Source organism: Oncorhynchus tshawytscha, linkage group LG15, assembly GCF_018296145.1.
Source record: "Oncorhynchus tshawytscha isolate Ot180627B linkage group LG15, Otsh_v2.0, whole genome shotgun sequence".
NCBI lineage: Eukaryota > Metazoa > Chordata > Actinopteri > Salmoniformes > Salmonidae > Oncorhynchus > Oncorhynchus tshawytscha.
Genome location: NC_056443.1, coordinates 34,154,390 through 34,169,826, shown reverse-complemented (window position 1 = coordinate 34,169,826; position 15,437 = coordinate 34,154,390). Strand labels below are relative to the sequence as shown.

The 15,437-nt window shown below is 47.2% G+C and overlaps 1 protein-coding gene across 1 annotated transcript in view; it reads right to left on the bottom strand.

Moving 5' to 3' along the window:
- Positions 1-10,999: 10,999 nt before the first annotated feature.
- The window catches only part of pcolceb (procollagen C-endopeptidase enhancer b), a 20,461-nt gene continuing 16,023 nt past the window's right edge, over positions 11,000-15,437 (bottom strand). The window contains exons 6-9 of the mRNA XM_042298477.1: positions 13,826-14,469; positions 13,553-13,633; positions 12,507-12,677; positions 11,000-11,461 (exon numbers count right to left, since the gene is read on the bottom strand). Of these exons, the coding sequence (XP_042154411.1) occupies positions 11,331-11,461; positions 12,507-12,677; positions 13,553-13,633; positions 13,826-14,469 (1,027 nt within the window). The 3' untranslated portion in view covers positions 11,000-11,330. The remainder of the gene's footprint in view (positions 11,462-12,506; positions 12,678-13,552; positions 13,634-13,825; positions 14,470-15,437) is intronic.

Genomic DNA, 15,437 nt, shown 5'->3' with positions numbered 1-15,437 from the left:
ATGCCAAAGGTTGGGCCTTTTGGCAATTTGAAGAGATCATTAAAAAAATGTTTTCTAGGACTCTTCTGTTGACGATGTATAAAATGTATGTTGGTCTGATGTGTATGAGGAAGGGAATCCAGGTGTGTATGAGGAAGGGAATCCAGATGTGTATGAGGAAGGGAATCCAGATGTGTATGAGGAAGGGAATCCAGATGTGTATGAGGAAGAGAATCCAGGTGTGTATGAGGAAGGGAATCCAGGTGTGTATGAGGAAGGGAATCCAGGTGTGTATGAGGAAGGGAATCCAGGTGTGTATGAGGAAGGGAATCCAGGTGTGTATGAGGAAGGGAATCCAGGTGTGTATGAGGAAGGGAATCCAGATGTGTATGAGGAAGAGAATACAGGTGTGTATGAGGAAGGGAATCCAGATGTGTATGAGGAAGGGAATCCAGTTGTGTATGAGGAAGGGAATCCAGATGTGTATGAGGAAGGTTATCCAGGTGTGTATGAGGAAGAGAATCCAGATGTAGTACTGGAAGTATTTGTAGAAATATTCCTGCCAGTTGTTGCCCAGCACCTGTTTAGTATATAACTGGAAGAACTGTTAGGGCCCCTGGATCGATGATGAATTTAAGAATCGTATGGTTCAAAGACACAATGAAAAAGAGGTGACATCACAAGTCAGGCTGCTCAGCTGATTGGTTGACATTCTGTAACTTGAGACATTTTGTGACTAAACTTAACAAAAATCAATAAATAAAAATTATATTTCCAAACCAAGATAAATGACATAAAACACAATGGAAAAGGCTTTGGAGAACCTTAAATTATATCATGGGCAGAAAACCCAATTCATTTCCATCGTTCATTGAAGTTTATGGATAATTTATAACAAAACCTTTTGATATTAACCAATCATTTCAATGACTATTTAACTAGTAAAGTGGAAAAACTCAGAGGTGAAATTAAAACATTGAACAAGTGAACCATCATATGTTTATATAAAATATCTAATAATGAAAAAGGATTTTGCTGTTTTCAATTTGGTCAAGTTAGTGTTGGAGAGGTGGAAAAACCATTGTTATCTATCAATAATGATAAGCCTATAGGTATAGACAACCATGATGGGGAACTATATAGAATGGCAGCAGACTGTATCGCCACCCCTATTTGCTCTGTCTTTAACCAAAGCCTAAAGGAGTGGGTGTGTCCACAGGCGTGGAAGGAAGTTAAACCAAATCCACTGCCTAAAAATAGTAAAGCACCCTTTGCTGGCTCTAACAGCCGACCAATCAGTTTGCTGCCTGTTCTTATTAAACTGATGGAGACAATTGTGTTTGACCAAATACAATGCCATTTTTCAGAGAACAAGTTAACTCCTGACTTTCAACATGGGGCACTCAACTTGTACGGCACTGACTCAGATGACTGATGATTGGTTAAAAGAAACGGATAGTAAGATAATAGTCGGAGCTGAAATGTTAGATTTCATTGAGGCCTTTGATGTTTATTGAAGAAACTCACTTGCTATGGTTTTACATCACCTGCCATTGGAATGGGTTAGAATGTTGGATAAATTACATTCCATTGGGTTGGAATGTTATTTATCCAATAGGACCCAGAGAGTGTTCTTCAATGGAAGCTTCTCTAACATCAGATATGTACAGTGCGGTGTCCCTCAGGGCAGTTGACTTGGGCACTTCCTCTTCTCTATTATTCCAAATGAGTTGCCACTGGTCTTACACAAAGCTACAATGACTAATGCTGATGATTCCACAGTCTACATGTCAGCACCCAAAGCCAGTGAGCTCACTGAAATTCTAGTTACAGTTAGTATCAGAATGGGTCATTAATACTGAACTGGTTTTTAATAAATATAGAACTAAAAGCATTGTGTTTGGTTCAAAAACATTCTCTAAGACCTAAACCTAAACTGGAGTTGTACATAAAGGGTGTGGAAGACGTGGATGTCGATTAAGGCAGCCCCCCGCACCTCTCTGATTCAGAGTGGTTGGGTTAAATGCGGAAGACACATTTCAGTTTAATACATTCAGTTGGACAACTGACTAGGTATCCCCCCTTTTCCCCATTGAGCAAGTTGAGGAAGCTAAACTCTTAGCTTGTTATAAAAACATGTTCTGTATTTTTGACACAAAGATCAACTGAACTAGTTGTTCAGGCTCTGATCTTGTCTGACCTTGATAACCGTCCGCCAATATGGTCAAGTGTATCAAAGAAAGACCAAGCAAAAGCTGTAGCTCAAAACAGAGCATCACCTTTAAAGGCCCATATACAATTAACATCAACAACATCAACTACATCAACTAACATCAACAACATCAACTAACAACATCAACTAACATCAACTTTCCTGGTTGAGGATTAACGAGAAATTAACTACTTTTCTTCTAGTTTTTATGAGAGAAAAATTACTGTGATGAAAACTGCAGATTGTCTGCATCATCAAATAACATTCAGCTCAGACACCCCATACATACCCAACAAGACATGCCACCAGGGGTCTCTTCAGACACCCCATACATACCCAACAAGACATGCCACCAGGGGTCTCTTCAGACACCCCATACATACCCAACAAGACATGCCACCAGGGGTCTCTTCAGCCACCCCATACATACCCAACAAGACATGCCACCAGGGGTCTCTTCAGACACCCCATACATACCCAACAAGACATGCCACCAGGGGTCTCTTCAGCCACCCCATACATACCCAACAAGACATGACCAGGGGTCTCTTCAGACACCCCATACATACCCAACAAGACATGCCACCAGGGGTCTCTTCAGACACCCCATACATACCCAACAAGACATGCCACCAGGGGTCTCTTCAGCCACCCCATACATACCCAACAAGACATGCCACCAGGGGTCTCTTCAGACACCCCAAACATACCCAACAAGACATGCCACCAGGGGTCTCTTCAGACACCCCATACATACCCAACAAGACATGAATTCTTCAGACACCCCATACATACCCAACAAGACATGCCACCAGGGGTCTCTTCAGACACCCCATACATACCCAACAAGACATGCCACCAGGGGTCTCTTCAGACACCCCATACATACCCAACAAGACATGACCAGGGTCTCTTCAGCCACCCCATACATACCCAACAAGACAACCAGGGGTCTCTTCAGACACCCCATACATACCCAACAAGACATGCCACCAGGGGTCTCTTCAGACACCCCATACATACCCAACAAGACATGCCACCAGGGGTCTCTTCAGCCACCCCATACATACCCAACAAGACATGCCACCAGGGGTCTCTTCACAGTCCCAAAGTCCAAAAGGAATTCACGGCAACTCACAGAATTATTAAACAGAGACACGATCACATAGAACTCCCTTCCATCTTCTGTTAGGCAGCAAACAGCAGAATGACCTTTAAACACTGATTAAACAACAACTCATAGAACAGACTGTGAGGACACAGACACACACACTCTAATACACACAGACACACACACACTCTAATACACACAGACACTCTAATACACACAGACACACACACTCTAATACACACAGACACACACATACACACAGACACACACACTCTAATACACACACACACACACACTAATACACACACACACTCTAATACACACAGACACACACTAATACACACAGACACACACACTCTAATACACACACACTAATACACACAGACACACACAGACACACACTCTAATACACACACACACACTAATACACACAGACACACACACACACTCTAATACACACAGACACACACACACACTAATACACACAGACACTCTAATACACACACACACACTAATACACACAGACACACACACACTCTAATACACACACACACTAATACACACTAATACACACACACACACACACACTAATACACACAGACACTCTAATACACACAGACACACACACTCTAATACACACAGACACACACACACTCTTATACACACAGACACACACACACTCTAATACACACTAACACTCACACACACTCTAATACACACAGACACACACACACACCCTAACACACACACACACACACCCTAACACACACACACACACCCTAACACACACACACACTACATGTATTTACATGCGTCTCGATGCACTGAATTGCACAAGCTGTGAGAGGTAGAGGTAGAGGTAGAGGTAGAGGTAGAGGTAGCTTTTTGAGAACCAGAACCAGGTTCTTTTGCTTTATGGTCCACAAAAAAAGCTACATCTCCACGTAACATTGCTGTAATGTAAAGCTTGCCGTAACATTGCAGCACTAACATTTCTGCAACGTTTAGGCAACACTTGCTTACAGAAAGTCTACCTTCAAAGCCCCACACAGCTCTTTGTAGGTAGGCAATCTGCCAGACTTGACAGAATTATGCATTACTACAAACGTTGAGGAAATCATCTTTCCATAACTTAAATGTAACATTTCAATAGTTCTGCTGACACAACGTTAGGCTCTTTATCCTGTCTGTGTAGGCAGGAGATGTCAGACTTAACATTACCAGATGTAATGCAAAGTGGATGTAAGACAGTACAAACAAGGCTATTTTACCAGGAGTCGGCAACAGACGGCCCGCGGGCCAAAACCGGTCGAAGGAGATTGTAAAATCACCAGAAATTCAGCCCCAGTAAATCTGTTCCTCATGTTTTCCCAGGAATAAATAAAGAGACGTAGGTAATGGTGCCTCGGTAAAGTCAAGGTTTGAAATGATTCTATTTGAAATACACAATCTCTTTTTGAGCTTAGCTGTGGTCAATTTGCAGTGTACAAATGATTAGAATTATGTTCTGGCCCCCGGACCACAAAAATCATCTTGTGGCTGAGTCTAGTTGCCAAACCCTGTCATACAGTATGGCTTCCAGGGGTAAAGGTTGATTATGATATATGCATTTAAATAGTATATATATATATATATATATATATATATATATGACGACTAGCAGATCACATTGATTTCATCCTAATTATAATCCTTTTTAATTTGAAAAGTTCATTTTTCTGTCTTTTGTGCTGTACTGTTATTGTGTGTTGAAACAGAGCCCTGATATTTTGAGATGTACCGTTGAATTAATTGAATGAACTGAATATAAAATAATAAAATGTAGAGACACGTTATCTATGAGTACTCAGTGTTGTTCTGTACATCTATTTCCTGTCTTGTAATTACAGCACAGGTGTGTTGACGTAGCATAGTTCTGCTTTGAATAACTTTGAATAATCCGAGATTCAAATGTTTGATGCAAATGGGTTTGGAGATCACAGCCTTATTCTAAAATGGATTCAATAGTTGTTTTCCCCTCATCAATCTACACACAATACCCCATAATGACATCACAATACCCCATAATGACATCACAATACCCCATAATGACAAATCAAAAACATATATTTTTTGACATTTTTGCAAATGCATTCAAAATAGAAAACAGAAATATAGCTTATTTTACATAAGTATTCAGACCCTTTTCTATGAGACTTAACATTGACCTCAGGTGCATCCTGTTTCCTCCATCATTCTTAAATAAAATAAGTTTGGAACCAACAAGACTTTTCCTTAAATAAAATAAGTTTGGAACCAACAAGCTGGCCGCCCGGCCAACCTGGGCAATCGGGGGAGAAGGGCCTTGGTCATGGAGGTGACTAAGAACCCGATGGTCACTCGGACAGAGCTCCAGAGTTCCTCTGTGGAGATGGGAGAAACTTCCAGAAGAACAACCATCTCTGCAGCACTCCACCAATCAGGCCTTTATGGTAGAGTGGCCAGACGGAAGCCACTCCTCAGTAAAAGACACATGACAGCCCGTTTGGAGTTTGCCAAACGGAACCTAAAGACTCTCAGACCATGAGAAACAAGATTCTCTGGTCTGATGAAACCAAGATTGAAATCTTTGGCCTGAATGCCAAGCATCACATCTGAAGGAAACCTGGCACCATCCCTACAGTGAAGCATGGTGGTGGCAGCATCATGCTGTGGGGGTGCTTTTCAGCGGCAGGGACTGGGAGACTAGTCAGGATCGAGGGAAAGATGAACAGAGTAAAGTACAGGGAGATCCTTGATGAAAACCTAAGGCAGAGCAATTAAGGCTTCAGGCCAGGGTGAAGGTTCACCTTACAACAGGACAACGACCCTAAGCACACAGCCAAGATAATGCCGGAGTGGCTTTGGGACAAGTCTCTGAATGTCCGTGAGTAACCCAGCCAGAGCCCAGACCCGATCGAACATCTCTGGAGAGACCTGAAAATAGCTGTGCAATGACACTGCCAATCCAACCTGACAGAGCTTGAGAGGATCTGCAGAGAAGAATGTGAGAAATTCCCCAAATATAGGTGTGCCAAGCTTGTAGCGTCATACCCAACAAGACTCAATGCTGTAATCGCTGCAGATGGTGCTTCAGCAAAGTACTGAGTAAAGGTACTGAATACTTATATACATGTCATATTTCAGGTCTTTAGCTTTTATAAATTAGCTAAAATGTCTAAAAAAAACGTTTTTCTTTGTCATAATGGGGTATTGTGATGTCATAATGGGGTATTGTGATGTCATAATGGGGTATTGTGTGTAGATTGATGAGGCAAAAAACTGTAACTGTAACGTTGGAAAATTAAAGGGGTCTGAACAGTTTGGAAAGGCTCTGAATGCTGCTGCTATTCTATAGACAGAGTGTGCCAAGCTGTCCTGTGTGTGTTTCAGTGTTTTCTGCTGTGTCAGTGCTGTGTGGAGGAGCATGAGCAGCTGGCAATTACATGGTTATGTCTCTCTCACTCACTCACTCACTCACACACTCACTCACTCACTCACTCACTCACTCACTCACTCACTCACTCACTCACTCACTCACTCACTCACTCACTCACTCACTCACATTGAATTCTCCACCCCCACACAGACTCTTTCCATTCCTCTCTTTCTCTCTCCGTCTCTCTATATGCCCTGTAACGCCCAGCGTTCAATAGATCACTGAAATAGGAGATGGGTAGACAAAGAAGAGCGATGGAGGAGAGAGAGAGAGGTACAACAGAGGAGAGTTGGCAGCAGTTCAAGCTCTCTTTGTATTCCCTCCCTCCCTCCCTCCAGCAGTGTCACCTTCCCTTGCTTAGCCAGTGAGTTACTGTGAGAGAGTGAGAATGAGGAGAAGGAGAGATGAGAGAGAGAGAGAGAGAGACAGAGGCAGATGGTCTGAAAGCAGCAGAGATCGAAATACAGGACGAGAGAAAGCGTAATACCTCAATAGACCACCGGGGGGCGACACACACCGTCTCTGAGCCATGTGTCCCCATGACTACACATCTTTGTCCTGAAGGTGACCACAGGTTACTTGTCAAGGCCATTATGTAACACTTTATAACATGTGATGATTCTGATGAACAGAGTTTAACATTGATACAGACCATTACATAGGAAGGAATAGATCCCAAATAGGACACTGCTGTTTCCCTTGTTGATAATATACAGTTGATATTAATTATAAAAGTCAATATAAAATTCGATGTTCTAATATAACCAAAATAAAAGGCCATTTCAAACCAGTTCCTTTGTTATTTTGAGGTGGTGAAAATTCAATATCATGAACCTCATTAGGTGTGATTGCTTAACCACAAACTACCAGCAGGTGCAGCAATTGATTTGTAAATAGCCGAGTATGTCCATACTCATTGAGACCAGATGGGGAAAGGGGAGATACCTAGTCAGTTGTCCAACTGAATGTATTCAACTGAAACGTGTCTTCCGGGTGGATTTTTAAAAAACTTTGTCTTTCTCAGAGATTCGATCCAGCAACCTTTCAGTTACTTGACCCAACGCTCTAACCACTAGGCTACCTGCCGCCCCTACTCTCTAACCACCAGGCTACCTGCCGCCCCTACACTCTAACCACTAGGCTACCTGCCGCCCCTACTCTCTAACCACTAGGCTACCTGCCGCCCCTACACTCTAACCACTAGGCTACCTGCCGCCCCTACTCTCTAACCACTAGGCTACCTGCCGCCCCTACTCTCTAACCACTAGGCTAACCTAGGCCGCCCCCTACTCTCTAACCACTAGGCTACCTGCCGCCCCTACACTCTAACCACTAGGCTACCTGCCGCCCCTACACTCTAACCACTAGGCTACCTGCCGCCCCTACACTCTAACCACTAGGCTACCCTGCCGCCCCTACTCTCTAACCACTAGGCTACCTGCCGCCCCTACTCTCTAACCACTAGGCTACCTGCCGCCCCTACTCACTAACCACTAGGCTAACCCTAGGCTACCGCCCCCTACTCTCTAACCACTAGGCTACCTGCCGCCCCTACTCTCTAACCACTAGGCTACCTGCCGCCCTACACTCTAAATACTAGGCTACCTGCCGCCCCTACACTCTAATCACTAGGCTACCTGCCGCACCTACACTCTAACCACTAGGCTACCTACGGCCCCTCCACTCTAACCACTAGTCTACCTGCCCCCTACACTCTAACCACTAGGCTACCTACGGCCCCTACACTCTAACTACTAGGCTACCCTAGGCCGCCCTACACTCTAACCACTAGGCTACCTACGGCCCCCTCACTCTAACCACTAGGGCTACCTAACCACGCTACCCCCCCTCCTCTAACCAACTACTAGGCTAACCCTAGGCCGCCCCCTACACTCTAACCACTAGGCTACCTGCCCCTCACTCTAACCACTAGGCTACCTGCCGCCCCCTACACTCTAACCCTACACTCTAACCACTAGGCTACCTGCCGCCCCTACACTCTAACCACAGGCTAGGCTAACCTGCCTCCCCTCCACTCTAACCACCACTAGGCTACCTAACCACTAGGCTACCCCGCCCTCCCTCTAACTACTAGGCTACCTACCGCCCCCCTCACTCTAACCCCTACACTCTAACCACTAGGCTACCTACGGCCCCTCACTCTAACCACTAGGCTACCTACCGTCCCTACTCTCTAACCACTAGGCTACCTTCCCCCCTACACTCTAACCACTAGGCTACCTGCCGCCCCTCCACTCTAACCACTAGGCTACCCCCTACACTCTAAGCACTAGGCTACCTAACCACTAGGCCCCGCCCTCTCTAACCACTAGGCTACCTGCCGCCCCTACACTCTAACCACTAGGCTACCTAACCACGGCCCCTCCTCCTCCACTAACCACTAGGCTACCTGCCGCCCCTACACTCTAACCACTAGGCTACCTGCCGCCCCTACTCTCTAACCACTAGGCTACCTGCCACCCCTACACTCTAACCACTAGGCTACCTGCCACCCCTACACTCTAACCACTAGGCTACCTGCCTCCCCTCCACTCTAACCACTAGGCTACCTGCCTACCTGCCCCCTCCACTCTAACCACTAGGCTACCTGCCTAACCACTAGGCCCTCCACTCTAACCACTAGGCTACCTGCCGCCCCTACACTCTAACCACTAGGCTACCTGCCCCCTACACTCTAACCACTAGGCTACCTGCTACCTGCCCCCCTACACTCTAACCACTAGGCTACCTGCCTCCCCTAGGCTACCTGCCCCCCTCTAACCAGGCTACCTGGCTAACCCTAGGCCGCCCCCTACACTCGAACCACTAGGCTACCTGCCGCCCCTACACTCTAACCACTAGGCTACCTGCCGCCTCCCCTACACTCTAACCACTAGGCTACCTGCCTCCCTCCACTCTAACCCTAGGCACTCTAACCACTGGGCTACCTGCCCCCCCTACACTCTAACCACTAGGCTACCTGCCCCCTACACTCTAACCACTAGGCTACCTTCCCCCTACACTCTAACCACTAGGCTACCTGCCGCCCCTACACTCTAACCACTAGGCTACCTGCCGCCCCCTACACTCTAACCACTAGGCTACCTGCCGCCCCTACACTCTAACCACTAGGCTACCTGCCGCCCCTACACTCTAACCACTAGGCTACCTGCCGCCCCTACACTCTAACCACTAGGCTACCTGCCGCCCCTACACTCTAACCACTAGGCTACCTGCCGCCCCTACACTCTAACCACTAGGCTACCTGCCGCCCCTACCCTAACCACTAGGCTCTAACCACTCTAACCAGGCTACCTGCCGCCCCTACACTCTAACCACTAGGCTACCTGCCGCCCCTACACTCTAACCACTAGGCTACCTGCCGCCCCTACACTCTAACCACTAGGCTACCTGCCGCCCCTACAATCTAACCACTAGGCTACCTGCTACCTGCCGCCCCCACTCTAACCACTGGGCTACCCCCTACACTCTAACACTAGGCTCTAACCACTAGGCTACCTGCCGCCCCTACACTCTAACCACTAGGCTACCTGCCGCCCCCCCTACACTCTAACCACTAGGCTACCTGCCTCCCCTACACTCTAACCACTGGGCTAACCTGCCTCCCCTACACTCTAACCACTAGGCTACCTGCCTAACCCCTACACTCTAACCACTAGGCTACCTGCCTGCCCCCTACACTCTAACCACTAGGCTACCTGCCTAACCACCCCTCCACTCTAACCACTAGGCTACCTGCCGCCCCTACACTCTAACCACTAGGCTACCCTGCCGCCCCTACACTCTAACCACTAGGCTACCTGCCCCCTACACTCTAACCACTAGGCTACCTGCCCCCTACACTCTAACCAACCACTAACCAGGCTACCTGCCTCCTCTACACTCTAACCACTGGGCTAGGCTAACCCTGCCTGCCCCCTACACTCTAACCCACTAGGCTACCCTGCCCCCTACACTCTAACCACTAGGCTACCTGCCCCCTACACTCTAACCACTAGGCTACCTGCCGCCCCTACACTCTAACCACTAGGCTACCTGCCCCCTACACTCTAACCACTAGGCTACCTGCCGCCCCTACTCACTAACCACTAGGCTACCTGCCGCCCCTACACTCGAACCACTAGGCTACCTGATGGTGAAAGTACTGCTGCTGATGAGGGCATAGGTCGTTTACCGATGTTTTAGTTTAAGAAAATTAAACTTGACGTAACACACAAAATAATCTAATCTTTTGCGATATACATCCTTTATTCACAGAAGTATCACAATTTACATACAAATACAGAGAAGTATATCTGAGTGTATAAAAATACGAAATAGCAATACGACAACATAAAAAGAGCCCCTTACCCCTAATCTTACGGAAACCCTCTTTGGTCGTTGGTCCTCATTTTGAATCATTTTGAATCATTTTGAATCATTTTGAATCATTTTGATTCGCTCGTTTAGAATTAGTTTCCATATTTGAACAGTTGCTGTAGGTTGGTAGTGGTACAGTAGGAGGAATGGCAGGTTTTCCAACTCTGTGATTGGTGGACTGGGCTGTAAGATCAGCATGATTGGCGGGCGAGATTGGCCAGTGCTTTGGCGTGGACCGCCTTGTACAGGAGAGCGAAGCTGGAGGGGTTGAGAAGGCCACGCCCCTGCACATCCACCTTGCCCATCAGCACGTAGTTCGCTCCTGAATGAATGAATGAATGAATCAATTAATGAATTGATCGATAGATGAATGAATTAAGGAATTAATCAATTAATGGGATGGATGGATAGATGAATGAATTAACAAATTAATGAATTATCCAATTTACTAATCAGTCAATTAGTCCATGGTTTCACAAACTTGGTCCTCGGTCCTGGGACACCCCCCCCCCCCTGAACTACACAGCTTATTCAAATAACCAACTGATCATCAAGCTGATTATTTGAATCAGCTGTGTAGTGCTAGGACAGAAACCAGAATGTGCACCCAGGTGGGGCCCCGGGACCGAGTTTGAGAAACCCTGAATTAGTCCATCCATACAAACCAGACAGTTACAGGAAGAGGCTAATGTTCTACTCAGTCGTGCATGTGTGTGTGTGTGTGTGTGTGTGTGTGTGTGTGTGTGTGTGTGTGTGTGTGTGTGTGTGTGTGTGTGTGTGTGTGCCAGATGAACACTGAGTGTACAAAACATTATGAACACCTGCTCTTTCCATGACATAGACTGACCAGGTGAGTCCAGGTGAAAACTATGATCCCTTATTGATGTCACTTGTTAAATCCACTTCAATCAGTGTAGATGAAGGGGAGGATACAGGCTTAAAGAAGGATGTTTAAGCCTTGAAGACATGGATTGTGATGTGCGCCATTCAAAGGGTGAATGGGCAAGACTAAATATTTAAGTGCCTTTGAACAGGGTGTGGTAGTAGGTGCCAAGGTGCACCGGTTTGTGTCAAGAACAGCAAAGCTGCTGGGTTTTTCCACTCTCAACAGTTTTTCCTGTGTGTATCAAGAATGGTCCGACACCCAAAGGACATCCAGCCAACTTGACACAACTGTGAGAAGCATTGGAGTCAACATGAGCCAGCATTCCTGTGGAACGCTTTCCACACCTTGTACAGTCCATGCCCTGATGAACTGAGGCTGTTCTGGGGGCAAAAAGGATGGGGGACTGTGGGGGGGTGCAACTCAATATTAGGAAGGTGTTCCTAATGTTTGGTATAGTCAGTGTATGTGAGACGGCACATACCTTTGCGTAGGTTGGGGCAATTCCTGCAGTTAGAGGTGAGTTTGACAGACATGGCTGGCCCTGATTTGGTGATGGCCATGCGGCCACTCTTATAGGACTTGATGAGAGACACATCCACAGTCACACTGCCCCTAGGGCCTGGGACCAAGGATGTCACCTTCCCTGTGATCACTGGGAGTTGGGAGAGAGGATAGGAGAGGGGAGGGGGGAGTAAGATACCGAGTGGGAGGGGTTTAAACAGGATACCAGGATTTTATTTCTGTGGTTTGTAGTTTCTGACTCACTCATCCCACTTCCTTCTCTGTGAGGGATTAAGATATTATTGTCATATCAAGGCTTGTGACAGACATTTTCCAATGGCTATTATTTGGTGTTTGTTTGTTAAAATCTGAGAATGGCAAGGAGAGAGAGAGAGACAGGGAGGGAGAGACAGGGAGAGAGAGAGAGAGAGAGAGAGAGAGAGGTTTCCCCACAGGACCTTGTTTTGAGTGATTTAGAATAATTGTTCTAAGTGCTGTGTCTTCTTCCTGTCAACCATTAAACTGTGCCCATGCAGGTCACCTACCAATCTACTAGCACAAATACTGTAGCTATGACAACCAATATAACAACCTAAAACCATGCCAACGAATGAGGGAGAGAGAGAGAGAGAGACAGAGAGAGAGAGAGACAGGAAGAGAGAGAGACAGAGAGAGAGAGAGAGACTGGGAGAGAGAGAGAGACAGGGAGAGAGAGAGAGAGAGAGGGAGAGAGACAGGGAGAGAGAGAGATACAGGGAGAGAGAGAGAGGGAGAGAGAGAGAGAGAGACAGGGAGAGACAGGAGAGAGAGAGAGAGAGAGAGAGAGACAGAGAGAGAGAGAGAGACCGGGAGAGAGAGAGAGGGAGAGAGAGAGAGAGAGAGAGAGAGAGAGACAGAGAGAGACAGAGAGAGACAGAGAGAGAGAGAGAGACAGGGAGAGACAGGGAGAGACAGAGAGAGAGACAGGGAGAGAGAGAGACAGGGAGACCCAAAGAGATAAGAAGAGGGGTAGAGGGTGTGACTCACCGAAATCATTAGGGCAGAAGTTGGATTGAAGTGTTCCTGTCCTCTTACAAGCCACGGTACACAGCTGATTCATCGGTAGGGCTACAAAATACACACACACCAACACGCATGCACACACACACACACACACACACACACACACACACACACACACACACACACACACACACACACACACACACACTGTTATTTCTAAACAAAATGTCTGAAAAGCAGCAGTAACAATCACAGTGTAGTATCAAACGGTTGTTCCCTCATCAGACTGTAACTCACGTTTCTTGCTCACGGCAGGTTTCTTAGTCACAGTCTTAGTCCGGCTCGGTCCATGCTTAGCTGTGGTTTTAGGCTTAGTCCCTGGTTTAGGTGTGGGCTTGGCTCCAGGCTTAGAGAAAGGTTTCTTAGTTGGTTTCACTGTTTTGGCCCCTGGTTTTGGCATGGGCTTGGATTTCACCTTGGTACCAGGTTTAAGGGTTGGTTTAGCCTTGGTACCAGGTTTAGGGGTTGGTTTAGCCTTGGTACCAGGTTTAGGGGTTGGTTTAGCCTTGGTACCAGGCTTAGGAGTTGGTTTAGCCTTGGTACCAGGTTTAGGTATGGGTCTGACTCCAGGCTTGGCTGTAGGCTTACGTGGTGGAGGCTTCACTGGTATCCTCACCCCAGGTCTGGTGGCTGGTTTTGGGGTGGGCTTGGTCCTAATGGCTGGCTTGGGTTTAGGAGTGTTCCGGGCTGGTTTGGTCGGCTTGGAGGTAGGTTTCTGGGGTATTGCGGCGACCCGAGACCCATGGATGTTGTCTTCCCCGGAGGTGGGCGTCCGGGACCCCCGGGGCACGCTGGAGTAGTGGGCCATGAAGCCGTTGGAGGTCACACTGAGGTCAGACACAAATTGCACCAGGAGCTCGTTCCCATTGGTCACTAGGGTCCTGTATGAGGGGTGGAGGGAATGGAGGAGAGGAGAGGAGAAAGAGAGAGAGGAGAGGAAGAGGAGGTGAAAGAGAGGAGAGGAAGAGGAGGGGAAAGAGAGAGGAGGGGAAGAGGAGTGGAAAGAGAAAGGAGAGGAAGAGGAGGGGAAAGAGAGAGGAGGGGAAGAGGAGTGGAAAGAGAAAGGAGAGGAAGAGGAGGGGCAGAGAGAGGAGAGGAAGATGAGGGGAGGAGAGAAAGAGGAGGGAAAGAGAGAGAGGAACAGGGAAGAGGGGAAGAGAGAGGAGAGGAAGATGAGGGGAAAGAGAGGAGGAAGAGGAGAGGAAAGAGAGAGGAAGAAGGAGGGTATGAGAGAGAGGAGGAAGAGGAAGGCAAAGATGAGAGTAAAGAGAGAGGAGAGGAAAGAGAGAAAAGGGGAAAGAGAGGAGGAGGAAGAGGAGGGGAAAGAGAGAGGTGAGGAAGAGGATGGCAAAGAGGATGGGAAAAAGAGAAAATAGGAAAGAGAGAGGAGGGGAATGAGAGAAGAAGAAGAGGAGGGGAAAGGAAGTGGAGAGGAAGAGCAGGGGAAAGAGAGAGGAGAGGAAGAGGGGAAAGAGAGAGGAAGAAGAGGAGGGGAAAGAGGAAGAAGAGGATGGGAAAGAGAGAGAGGAGGAAGAGGATGTCAAAGAGGAGAGGAAGAGGAGGGGGTAGAGAGAGGAGAGGAAAGAGAGACGAGGGGTAAGAGAGGAGAGGAAGTCAAAGAGGAGAGGAAGAGGAGGGAGAAGAGAGAGGAAGACGAGGAGGGGATGAGAGAGATGAGGAAGAGGAAGGCAAAGAGGAGAGGAAGAGGGGAGGGGAAAGAGAGAGGAGAGGAAAGAGAAAGGAGGGGAAAAGAGAGAGGAGAGGAAGAGGAGGAGAGAGAAGAGGAGGAGAGGAAGGGAAAGAGAGAGGAAGAAGAGGAGGGAAAGAGAGGGAAGAGGAAGAGTCAAGA